Source organism: Triturus cristatus, chromosome 3_2, assembly GCF_964204655.1.
Source record: "Triturus cristatus chromosome 3_2, aTriCri1.1, whole genome shotgun sequence".
NCBI classification, from domain to species: Eukaryota; Metazoa; Chordata; class Amphibia; order Caudata; family Salamandridae; genus Triturus; species Triturus cristatus.
In genome coordinates, this window is record NC_140584.1 from 58,695,026 (window position 1) to 58,708,364 (window position 13,339).

A 13,339-nucleotide genomic window follows, 5' to 3' on the forward strand; every position below is an offset into this window, starting at 1 on the left:
ATGTTAAAGTTTAATGATGATACCTTGCTTGCTGCTAGGTGGGCGAGAATCAGGAATGGCACCAATGCTTTTGCTGCGTTGTCTCATGCTAGATTCCACTGCTTTCTTAGCAGAATTTAGGATTGCTGCAGTGCTGAGGGACATCTGCCTAGTGAAGCAAAACACAATTTGCAATCATACAACTGCCAAACAATAGTAGAATAGTAGAAATCTCACAGAAAGTTACCACACAATAGATGTGCAGTCTTTAATGCCTTGCTCAAACTCAAAGAATGAGATACCAATCCATTGTACTTCAGTTGTCTTTTGACTGAATAAGGTATCCCCTCTTTTTCAGTATTAATAACTTAAAAAAGAAGAAAATAAATTACTTGGCTGTAACTGTAGTTCTCCAGCACTGGAATTTTCCATAGATTTACATACTTCAATCATTCCCTGTTGCCAAGATGGGAGTCCCCAGTACCTGAAAAAAACAATGGAATAATAGACAGACCATAGAGGCCCTAGGCCTTTTGGTTAACTAGAATATTGTAGTCATTATTTAAAAAAAGGACTAAACTTAAGTCTCAGACAATCAGGTTGCCCCACCCTGTAGAAACCTCCTGTGAGAAGCTCCAGTCCCTCAGATTTGTTTACTGTGAGGGAGAGTAATTGAAACTGTACTGAGAAATAGAGGGTGGGTTGAATGTGAATCTATAAAAGATTACAATACTAGAGAACTACAGTTACAGGAAAGTAACTTATTTTCATAGATTCACATGCTTGAATTAGACTAAAGAGCAGAGAAAAAGCACATTTTACTTTAAATTTAACACAACCTCTGTTAAAGATTACGGGGATCTTTTAGCATGAGCTGAAAGCCATTTTGTTCTTGGCAGCCATTTTAGTTAGCTATGTGCTTGCCATTTGCTGTTTCCCTCATTCAGAGCCTTGCACATGCTCAGAAGGGCCTAGCTAGTAGAATGCACCTGCTCCTAGTATAGAACTGTCAGGCTGTTCTAACTGATGTCAGCAACTTATTACTCCTCCCACTTGTTGACTGTGCATTTTCTGTATGACCATCTATGTGTGTAACTCTTCTCATGTGTACTTGTACCGCCTTCTTTTGAGCCCTTGTGTGGGTATATAAGGCCCCTGTTCTCTGTATTCCTTAGAATGCCTCCTACAGTGACTTGAGATCACTGTTGTGACGCAATCTCCCTCTTCTGAGGTTAATAAAAAAAGATGTCTTTTATATTCCAGCTTTTGTGCCAATCTTTTCTTTGCTGTTGGTTAAAAAGGACCAGGTGTATCAGTGAAACCCCTGAGAAGGTTTTTATTTCTTCACCTCTAGAGGAATACAAAGTATACATATACATATAAACAGTAAGTAAAATGCACGTAACAAGTAAGAGGATGGTGAGAATAAAGGGACGGCTCATCTTCATTGGAAAGCATGTCTTAATACCACTCGTCCCACTGACGCATCATTGAGAACTGCAAAATCCAAGCAGTAGTGTTGCGTAATGGTGTGCATACTTTTCTAGGTTGCTGCTCTGCAGATATCTAGCACACCAGCTAACAATACCATGGAAATAGACCGTTCTTGTGGAGTGAGCACGCACTTTTGTGCTTAAAGGTCTGCCAGCCATCTGGTGACAGTAACAATGGTGCTAGATATCCATCTAGAGATGATTTGTTTTGAGAGAGGAAACCTTTTCTTGGAGCACTGTAGGCTACAAAGAGTTGGTTGGATCTGCAAAAAGTCCTAGTTCTATCTAAATAGAAATGTAAGCACCTTGTGATAGCCAAAGAGTGTAATGCTCGTTCAGCTGATGTTTGAGGGTTCGGAAAAAACGACTTGGGAACCACAGGTTCATTGAGATGAAAGCCTGATGGGACTTTAGGAATTAATTTAGAATTGTTAGAATAACCCTATTGTCCCTGGATTGGAGGAATGTGTCATGAATGGTGAAAGCCTGAATTTCCAAGAGGAAATCTGATAGCTGCCTTATGGAGAGGCTCGAACGTATCTCTCATTAACTATGAAAGTACAGTGTTGAGCTGCACAGTGGAGCAGGAGGACTCAATGGCGGGAATGTTCTGAATAAACCTTTGGGGAATTGCTTGATGAGGCTAGTAGACCTTAGTGACAATGTTTTGGATGATCTCCTAAAGCAAGAAATGGCTGCCAGGTGGACTTTAAAGGATTCGTGAGTCAGACCAATTGAGCAAGGTGTAGAACATGGGTACTCACAAACTTTCTCTCGGGGGCCAAATTTACAGTGTGGTTTCTGGCTGAGGGCCGCACCGGTGGGTGCGGGGCCAGTGGGGGAGGGGGCGGGGCTAGAGCAAAAAAAAAACTATGACCATAGGTTGAACACAGGCCACTGCAGCGGACGCCTTCATCCACTGAGCCACCAGACCCGGTATGCACACATATATATCTATCTATCTATCTATCTATCTATCTATCTATCTATCTATCTATCTATCTATCTATCTATCTATCTATCTCTCACTCTGTCTCCCGCCCTCTCTATCTATCTATCTCTCACTCTGTCTCCCGCCCTCTCTATCTATCTATCTCTCACTATGTCTCCCGCCCTCTCTATCTATCTATCTCTCACTCTGTCTCCCGCTCTCTATCTATCTATCTATCTATCTATCTATCTATCTATCTATCTATCTCTCACTCTGTCTCCCGCCCTCTCTATCTATCTATCTCTCACTCTGTCTCCCGCCCTCTCTATCTATCTATCTATCTATCTATCTATCTATCTATCTATCTATCTATCTATCTCTCACTCTGTCTCCCGCCCTCTCTATCTATCTATCTCTCACTCTGTCTCCCGCCCTCTCTATCTATCTATCTCTCACTCTGTCTCCCGCCCTCTCTATCTATCTCTCCGTCCATCACTCTGTTTGTCTCCCTTTCTCTCTGTCTCTCTCTCCGTCCATCACTCTGTTTGTCTCCCTTTCTCTCTGTCTCCCTCCCTGTTTGTCTCCCTCTCGCTCCCTTTGTCTCCCTCCCTGTTTGTCTCCCTCTCGCTCCCTTTGTCTCCCTCCCTGTTTGTCTCCCTCTCGCTCCCTTTGTCTCACTCAGTTTGTCTCCCTCTCGCTCCCTCTGTCTCACTCACTGTTTGTCTCCCTTTCACTCTGTCCCCTCCCTCTCTCTCTCTCCCTCTGTCTCCCTCCCTCTCCCTCTCTCCCTCTGTCTCCCTCCCTCCCTATCCCTCCCTCTGTCTCCGTCTCCCTCCCTCTGTCTCCCCCCCTCCCTCTGTCTGCCTCCCTCCCTCTGTCTCCCTCCCTCCCTTTGTCCTCCCTTCCTCCCTCTGTCTCCCTGCCTCTCTCTCCCTCCCTCTCTCGGTCTCCCTCTCTCCCTCCCTTCCTCTCCGTCTCCCTCCCTCTCTCTCCCTCCCTCTGTCTCACTCACTGTTTGTCTCCCTTTCTTTCTGTCCCCCTCCCTCCCTCTCTCTCTCCCTCTCCCTCCCTCTCTCCGTCTCCCTCCCTCTCTCTATTGCTCTCTTTCCCTCTGTCTCCCTCACTCTGTCTCCCTCCCTCCCTCCTCCGTTCTCCCTCCGTCTCCCTCCCTCTCCCTCCCTCTCCCTCCCCCTCTGTCTCCCTCTCTCTCTCCCTGTCTTCCCCCCTCTCCCTGTCTTCCCCCTCTCCCTCTCTTCCTCCTCTCCCTGTCTTCCTCCTCTCCCTCTCTCTCCCTCCCTCTTCCTCCCTCTGTCGCACTCTGTCTTCCTCCCGCTGTCACCTCACCCCCTGCTCTCACTCCCTGCTGCCCTCCATCACCTCACCCTGCTGTCCTCTGTCACCTCACCCCTTGCTGACAGCTTCCAGGGAACGCACACGGCCGCCGCACCCAAGTACTTCACAGGTCTTTTAAAGGCCATTTACTTGTTAATGAGGCTTTGCTGTATTTCACCTCTTCTTAGCGCCCCTGCATCTCCACTCATTCAGAGGGGAGACGCAGGGGCGCTAAGAAGAGGTGAAATACAACAAAGCCTCATTAACAAGTAAATGGCCTTTAAAAGAATCGCCGGGCCTCACAGCTCCGCGCTGCTGTAACCGGCGGTGTTCGCTGACAAGCACAGGGCACAGGCACTATGTCTGCAAGGTCCGCGGGCCGCCAAGGAAGGCTTGCCGGGCCGCTGACGGCCCGCGGGCCGTACTATGAGTACCCGTGGTGTAGAACATAAGTAGATTCTCCTCGGGTGAAGAAGAGATAGGATGAACATTAGCTCTTTGGCACCATATGCAAATCTTTTTAACTTTTATTAGTAGTGTGTGCCCGGGTCCTGGCTAGTCTGTGCCTGCATGTCCGATGGAATGTTCAATCAATCAATCAGTCATTTGTAGAGCGTACTACTCACCTGTGAGGGTCTCAAGGCGTTGGGGGGGGGGGGGGTGCAGCTACTGCTCAAACAGCCAGGCCTTGAGACGTCTCCTGAAGGTCAGCAGGTCCTGGGTCTGTTGCAGTTGTGTGGGGAAGGTGTTACATGTCTTGGTGGCGAGGTAGGAGAAGTATCTGCCGCCGGTGGATGTCCTGTGGATGCGTTGAATGGTGGTGAGGGCAAGGTCGGCGGAGCGAAGCTGGCGGCTCGGGGTGTAGAAGGTGAGACATTTGTTGAGGCATGCTGGTTCGGCGTTGTGGAGTGCTTTGTGGGCATGGGTGAGGAGCTTGAAGGTGATCCTCTTGTTGACTGGGAGCCAGTGCAGGTCTTTCAGGTGGCCAGTGATGTGAGAGTGGCGGGGTATGTCGAGGATGAGGCATTCTGTATGCGTTGGAATCTCTTTTGGAGTTTGGCCGTGGTTCCTGCGTAGAGGGCGTTGCCGTAGTTCAGTCTGCTGCTGATGAGGGCCTGTGTCACCGTCCTTCTGGTTCCGGTGGAAATCCATCTGTAGATCTTGTGGAGCAAGCGGAGGGTGTTGCAACAGGAGGAGGAGGAGACAGCGTTGACTTACTGGGTCATTGAGAGTGATGAGTCCAGGATGAACCCTAGGTTGGGTGCGTGGTCGGTGGGTACAGGTGCGGCTCCCAGGGCGGCTGGCCACCAAGAGTCGTCCCAGGCAGAGGGGGTGGATCCGAGGATGAGGACCTCTGTCTTGTCTGAGTTAAGTTTCAGGCGGCTGGTCTGCATCCAGCTAGCGACGGCCTTCATTCCTTCGTGAAGGTTGATTTTGGCGGTGGCGGGGTTTTTGGTGAGAGAGGATCAGTTGAGTGTCGTCAGCGTAGGAGATGATGTTGAGGTTGGTGATCTTGTATCCTTCGGGGATGTAAATGTAAATGTGTTTGTACTTGTATAGCGCACTGCCACCCCCAACGGGGGTATCCTGGCGCTTTTACTCATACCGCTGTGGAACCCTTCATGGCCTTTCCCTGTGAAATGTCCACTCCTGGGCACCCCCATGGTGAAGACAGGCATCTCAGCGCTGCTGGGGCCGTTGTGGAGATTAAGCAAGCTATTGCCCAGAGTTGCAGCGTGGGACCCATGATTGGAATAGGCACCGAGGCGAGAATTATCAGGTCCGAGGAAATTGAATCCAAGTCCCGCCGAGGCGGGGGATTGAACTCTGGTCCCAGGCCAGAACTCTGCATCAGGGTCTGCCGCTCTAACCATTGAGCCACACTTCTCTATGGCAATGTGCCGAGGAGGGGTTCATCCAGGTCTCTGTTAGGAAGGCGACGTCTGGGGAGGCTGAGTCGAGTAGGTCCCAGAGTTCGATGGCATGCTTGTGGACGGAGCGGGTGTTGAGTAGAATGCATCTGAGGTGGTTGCATTCTGCTTCGACGGGTGGGGTAGGACGTGCGGTTTTCGGCGGCTGGTGAAGTTGCAGCTACCGCACGTGAAGGGTCCGTGGGTGAGTATCGGGCTGATCTGGACGCAGTTTGCTGATCGGCCGCTGTTGAGTCCATGGAGGAAGCCGGCGTCGTAGCTTCGTTGGATGTTGTGGCTCTCGTGAGGACCAGGGGGTCTGGCACTGGGTGTGGTCCAGATGCGGACGGGTGCAGACGGGCTTGCCTTTGGCACGCCAGCGGAGTGCCCGCTGCGCGCAACCGCGCAGCGGCCGCCATTAAGTCGGGGGAGGTTGCGAGCAGCAGCTGGGAGGTGGGGCAGGAACGGGGGGAAAAATGCAAGGGAGAACGCGGCACAAGTGGAAGGGGCAGAGGGGCACAAGAGCTACAATGCAGGCTTTTACAGTAACAGAGCAGGCAGTACAATTTAACATAAGCAGAAAAAGCACAAATTAAACAGAAACGGAAACAGAAGCAGAGCAGAGGCAAAGTGAAAAAAGAAAAAGTGGATGACACCCACTCGGACGCGGCAGCTACCGGCACCGGGTCTCGAAACCTACCAGGCGGGTCTCAGCACACGGTGCAGTGGCAGGGCACAGCGGAGCTGCTGGGGAGAAGAGCGGGCCTCCGACCGTGGGTCAGAGGTCTTGCTCGCGCTCCCCCGCAGCAGCCGCCATTAAGTAGGGGGAGGTGGGAGGGGCGTGCAGTAGTTGGGAGGCGGGGGCGGGAACGGTGGGAAAAATGCGGCACAAGTGGGAGGGGCAGAGGGACACAAGAGCTACAATGCAGGCTTTTACAGTAACAGAGCAGGCAGTACAATTTAACAGAAGTAGAAAAAGCACAAATTAAACAAACGGAAACAGAAGCAGTGCAGAGGCAAAATTAAAAAGTGGATGACACCCACTCAGGGACACAGCAGCTACCAGCACCGGGTTTTGAACCCTACTAGGCGGGTCTCAGCACACGGCACAGTGGCAGGGCACAGCGGAGCTGCTGGGTAGAAGAGCAGGCCTCAGACTGTGGGTCAGAGGTCAGATGCCCAAATTCGTAGAACTTGGGAGCCATGTTGATAACTGAAGTGACTTGGTGTGCGAATGCAGAACTTGTCCCTGGCCCATCGTCAGCAGGGATGTGATCGGTTTCAGCCGAATGTGACACTCCTCTGAGAGGATGAGGAGTTCCGCAAACGAATGCTGGCGTGGCCACGTTGGGGCAATGAGAATTATCTTGAAGGGTTCGGCCTTCATTTTCCTGAGGACTTTTGGGAGTAGAGGAATCAGAGGAAACGCGTAGGCAAAGATTTTGGACCGTGCAATCGAAAATGCATTCCTCCACAACCCCGGTTGAGGATGCCAGCTTGCGAAGAATTGGCATCTCTGTTCTGGGGAGTCGCGAAGAGGTCCAGGTTTGGCTTGCTCTCCTGAAGGAAATTCTCATCCATAATTTGCTGATCTACTTCCCACTCATGGCAAGATGTTTTCCGTCTGCTCAGGGTGTCTGCTATAGCATTTTGGTTCCCAGGTACACTGCACTCGGAAGCACCGTGTGATGGATGGACGATTCCTAGAACTGTTGAGCTTCCTGGTATAGCAGAGGAGATCTTGTGCCACCTTGCTTGTTAAGGTTGTGCATTGTGGTTGTACTGTCTGTCCGAATGAGTATTGTTGAATTTTGTATTCTGGGGAGAAAGCTTGTAAAGCTAAATGTACTGCCTTTAGTTCGAGTAGAATGATGTGGAAGCAGCGATAAGAAAGTGGCCATTTGCCGTTGACCCAAAGATACTGGAGGTAAGCTCCCCACCCTTCCAGAGAACCATCAGTAGTAATGACCAAAGACAAAGCCTGAGTTAAAAAGGCAAGACTGACTGGCAGGTGTGCCGTTTGTGTCAACCAGGTGAGGTCTTTGACCATCGCCAGGATGACCTGGATGAGGCTGTCGAAGGTACCTGTAGCTTGTACCCACTGAATGCCTGATTCCTTTTGGAGCCAACACTTTCATAGGCAGTATGTGGAACTAGATGGATGCATGATGACATCATACCCAGATTTGTAAAGGCAAATGGAAAGTTACTTTTTACTTTGTATTAGTTTAATTAAAGTCATCAGGTGTTGTTGGCTCTCAGTTGTGGGGTACGATTTGTTGAGCGCTGGCTGTGTTTAGCACGGCTCCTAAGAATGCTATCCGCTGTGACAGTTGAAGGAACGACTTGCCTGGATTCAGAGTGAAGCCCAGCTCATTTAACAGGTGTATGAAGGCCATTGTGGATGTTTGTGCAGCCTGACTGAAAGGATCGTCAAATAACTATTCGTCGAGATAGGGGAACACTTGATGTTTTTGTTGCCCGAGGAAGGCTGCTACAGGCATAAAGCACTCTGTAAAACTGCGAGGGGCGGATTTGAGACCGAAGGGGAGAATCCTGAACTGATAATGGCTGCCCACTACTGCAAACTTTAAACATTTCCTGTGTTTTAGATGGATAGGGATATGGCAATATGCGTCCTGAAGATCAAGGTTAGACATGTAATCTCGATTAGGAGCTGCAACACATCTTGTAATGTAACTATGCGGAACAACTGTTTCTTGAGATTTTTTTGTTAGGTTTCTTAAATCCAGAATCTCTATTGCTTTGACTTCCTGCAAATTAAAAAGAAACGAAAATAGAAACATTTTCCTCTCTGGGATGGAGAAACTCTCCATAGCACCTTTTCTGAGCGTTGTTTTGACCTCCAACTTGACAAGGTGCACGTTTTTGGATAGGGGTTTGAGGTGAATTTTGAGGTGGGGTTGAAGGTGGTGTCTGGATGAATTCCAACGTGTGGCTGAATTGAACTAGGTCTAAGACCCATTGGTTGATTGTTATTTCTTTCCAGCGTTGCAAATGATTAGTTATTCCCCCTGCTTCTGCTTCACAGGGTGAAAAAAAAAAATAAGAGGGGAGTAGAAATTCATTGACGGTGGCCGGTATATATAAAAAAATTTTATAGAGTTTTATATGGTGCGAACTAGCCCCGAATCGGGTATCAGAGCGCTTTACATGAGCACCAGTTTTGTTACACAAGGACACATAAATTTTTGTTAGGCACAGGGAGATTAAGTGATTTTCCCAGAATCACAGGATGTTGAGTGTCGTTGCAGAGACTTGAACCCGGTTCCCCAGCTTCGAGGTCGACCGCTCTAGCTGTAAGGCTACATCCTCTCCCCCATCTTTGTCTTGCCATCCCGATTTTCCCCTTGGAATTGGTCTATTTTAGGCCGCTGATGGCGGCTGCCTTTGCTGGTACTGGGGTTGAAATTGTTAACGAGTCGAGGAATATGTGGGATAATAATACTGTTGTTTTTCCTCCTCTATAAGCTGGTTGTCCTCTCCCTCTAGTGCCCCGAAAGGGCAGCTTTTTATATTTTTAAGCCCCCAATGACTTAGAAGTGCCCGTCTAAGTTTTTATGGCGAAATGAGCATCATCTATGTGTTTTTGGAACAAGGCTGTCCCATCATAAGGCAGATCTAATATTTTGGTCTGGACCTCTGGCCTGAAGGAAGTAGCTTTGAGCCATTCCTGACGTCTTAACACTACTGCCCCAGCTGGCTGTCTGAATCCAGTGGTGGCAATGTCCATGCCACAATCAAATTCTGATGATGTGCATTCACCAGCTTGTAAAACATTATTTTTACTGCTAATCGTATCTTTCAAGTACAGCCAGGGAATTTGCTACTCTTACTGTAAGAGCCAACATGGATGAAAAGCGCTTTCCAATATAATGAGGCGCCTACCCTCTTTGTCTGGAAGAGAGGATAGTGGTGTGGATGGATTTGTGAACCTGCGCTGTGCCGCCTGTGAAACTTCAGAGTCTGGTTTGGGATATCCTGTGAGGCATGCTGGTGCGTCCTCTGAGGCTTTGTATTTATTATCGAGACTTGGCAAACACTGTGGAAACTGGAGCTGGATTTCTCATAACGGTTAAGCCCCCCTCCCAGATGCAATCAATAATGGGCATGGCCCTAACAATTTTTAGAATTTCCTTGAAATCGTAAAAAAAAGCAGTCATTTTATTTTGCAGGCATTGGCAATTCGAACCGTCTCACAGCTCTTTCTAGGAGGTTGTGAAAAACATCTATGTACTCCAGAGGGAAATCTACAGGGGTTGGCGTCAAAGGTGACGGTACTAGCAATACATATTCATTCCATTCATCATGAGTTTCGCGGAGTTTACCTTCTTCCATTTCCTACTCAGATGAGGTGGAATCTTGTAGCTGAACCAACTGCGGAGTATGACCAGCTGATGCAAGTGTAAGCAATGGTTGCGGAGCTTGTGGAGTTGCTGGCTTACCAGGAATTGAACTTGCCATTGTTGAAATATGTCTAGCAGAATGCGATGTGGAAGGAAAACATCTTCTGTAGTCTGATAACATGCTTTATAAGTCTGAAACCAGCGATGACAGAAGACACAATCTCTTCATGATATCGTTGGCAGTGTTCTTGGGGAGCGTAAAATTCTTGCTCATAATATTCACCTTCATCATATTCATCCTCCTGACATTTAACATGAATTTCAGGTCTGTGTGCCGCTCCAAAGGGACCCTCGTCCTCAGCATCTAGAAGATGAGAGGGTAGTAATGGAGACATCTTACTCCGTGATGAGTGAGCAGGCATGAAGATTATTAACTTCGATTTATGTTTAATATAGTTTTATCTGTTGATGTTGAGATCGTCAACAACGACGTAGTCACGGTTGTGAGTGACGATGATGATCTTGACTTCGTCATTGACAGGAGCATCGTCATCACTGAAATTGTAATTTGTATCGTTAACGTATAGGAGTATGGCTGGTCAACGTTGCCGTCGATATGGTGATAGTATTTGAAGTGGATTCCGTCTACACTGCTGTAACTTTTTATGGTCGATGGCATCTTCGACAACAATTTTCTCATCCACGATCTGTCAGTGAAGCAGAGGATTTTTTTTTTTTAAAGTATGTCTTACCTGAGGCGGAGGTGTTGAGGATTCAGAGAGACATTTTTGATGAGGAACTGGAGTCCTTTATCTCCTTTTGCCCTGAGGTAAGATCAATTCTGTGTGGTGACTTGGCTGGGCTGCAGGGTCTGTGAGAGCATGAGAGGTATTTTTCTACGCTTTTTTTGATGGTTACTGAGAGGAATGAAACCCAGTAACATCTCTATTTCTCTTAAGTGACCCTTTCAAGGAAGAGAAAGATGAAACCTCGCTGTCATCAAAAACAAGATCGTGTCTAGACTTAAGCTTTTGTAGCCATAATAGTAGTTGCCCCTCAAGATCCTTCAATGTATACCTATGTCTTGTGTGATGGATAAAGACAATATATACATTCCTGACGAGGGTCATCAGAATGAAGCCTCTTCTTTCCGCAAGTACCATAGGGCCTAAAGAGCCCCTTCTTTGGTGTGTCAGACATATCCAAAGTCAGTTTGAAACACCCAAATAACAGATAAAATAAGAATTATGAAGTATATCTGTCATTTCTGAAGAGATATATCTGAATATCTTCTGAGACAAGTATAGATCAGGTAGAACTGAGCAGAGCTCTGTGGACTACCTAGCCTGACGTGAGGTAGAAAATCTGAGGGACTGAAGCTTCTCACAGGAATGTTCTATGGGGTGGTGCAACCTGGTTGGTTGAGACTTAAGATTAGTCCTTTTTAGGTCGAGCCTACAGCAGCGCATGCGCTGTAGCTCGACTTTTAGTAAGGGGCTTTTCAAAGTCCTACCCACAAGCGTTTCCTGGCCTAAAGCTTGCGTGCATGTGCATGTGAACGCGCGCAGCCGCCATCTGCCATTCTTATCTCAGCCGCCATCTGTCTTTTTTCGCGATCACTTTCACTTTTTTTTTCTTTTCGCAGGATCGCGTTTGCGATCACTTTCACTTTTTTTTTCTTTTCGCGTGCTTGTTTAAAGTTGCTGTGAGTACAGAAGCCATTAAAATGTGTCTTTTTGCGGAAAATTCCACATTGAGCCATAAGAGGGCAGCAGATAATCAAACATTTCAATTGAGGAAAACTTCAAACACTAAAGAACAAGTTACTTACCTTCGGCAACGATATATCTGTAGGAACATTAGTTAGATAGACCCCTTACCTTAGATATCCCCAGGCGTCAGGCTGGATCAGGAAAGATTTTTCATCAGCAATACACATGCGCGTCGCTAGGTGTCGTCTGCGGCTCCGCGTCTGTCGTCGGCATGGCCGGGATGACGTCAGAGTACTTAGACGCCCTCGCGCGCTGATGTCAGTTCTTGTACATAGCTTTCCGCGCCAGGAACGCAGAGCCATGCAAGAAACCGACACTGGTGCCATGAATCTAGGGCCCTGAAAGGGATGACCTTAACCCTAGATATCAATTCGCAGAAAGGGGAGGATGGGGAGCGGTAAGGAATCTAACTAACTAATGTTTCTTACAGATATATCGCTACCGAAGGTAAGTAACTTGTTCAACTGAAAGAAACACGTTAGTTAGATTCCTTACCTTAGAACACGTACCCCAGCAATACCAACCCCGGTGGTGGGTCTGCGAACCAAGATCACACCAGGAAGTCCTGGAGAACGGAACAGCCAAAGAAGCCATCTCTCCGGACTTGGCTGTTCAGGCAATAATGCTTAGCAAACGTGTGCGAGGCCCACGTTGCTGCCTGACAAATGTCCTGCAGAGGGACTCCCCGTCCCAGGGCAGTAGTAGCCGCTGTGCCCCGAGTGGAATGGGCCCTCAGCCCCACAGGAGGTTCCTTCTTAGCCAAGGAATAACAGGCATTAATGCACAAAACGACCCACCGAGAGATGGTCCGCTTGTGCACTGCCCGTCCCTTCTTAGCGCCCACGTAGCCAACAAAGTGTTGGTCGTCCACCAGGAATGGTTTTGTGCGGTCCAGATAGAAGGAGAGCGCACGTTTTGGGTCCAGACGGTGGAGCCTCTCGTTCTCTTTCGAGGGATGCGGAGGCGGAAATAAGGTGGGCAACGTAACAGACTGGCCGATGTGAAAGGCAGTTACCACCTTATGGAGAAAGGAAGGACGAGTCCTGAGAACAACCTTATCCGCATGGACAGAGATGAAAGGAGGTTTAGAAGAAAGTGCCTGGAGCTCACTCACTCTTCTGGCAGAGGTGATGGCAACCAGGAAAGCAGTCTTAAGAGTCAGAAGACGAAGAGGACAATTATGAAGTGGCTCAAAAGGAGCGCACATCAGATAGGTTAACACCAGGTTCAAGTCCCACTGACGCATTACGAAAGGGACAGGAGGAAACATGTGAGTGATGCCTTTAAAGAATCTAGCAACAACAGGGGACTTGAAAAGAGAAGGCTGATCAGGAAGCCGTAAGAAGGCAGAAACAGGTGAAAGATATCCCTTGAGGGTGCCCAGAGCAGAGCCCTGCTGGGCCAGGGAAAGAAGAAAGAGTAGAAATTCAGAAAGAGGGACGGAAAGGGGATCCACAGCCTTTGCTGTGCACCATGCCACAAATTTGTTCCACCTGCAGGCGTTTACCGTTTTAGTGGAGGGACGCCTGGCTGCCAGAATGACATCACAGACTTC

The 13,339-nt window shown here is 48.3% G+C and overlaps 1 protein-coding gene across 1 annotated transcript in view; it reads right to left on the minus strand.

Annotated features, from left to right (window-relative positions):
* The window catches only part of NCAPD3 (non-SMC condensin II complex subunit D3), a 1,141,478-nt gene that overhangs the window by 128,183 nt on the left and 999,956 nt on the right, over positions 1-13,339 (minus strand). The window contains exon 34 of the mRNA XM_085646993.1: positions 24-148. Coding sequence (XP_085503119.1) covers positions 24-148 — 125 coding nt within the window. The remainder of the gene's footprint in view (positions 1-23; positions 149-13,339) is intronic.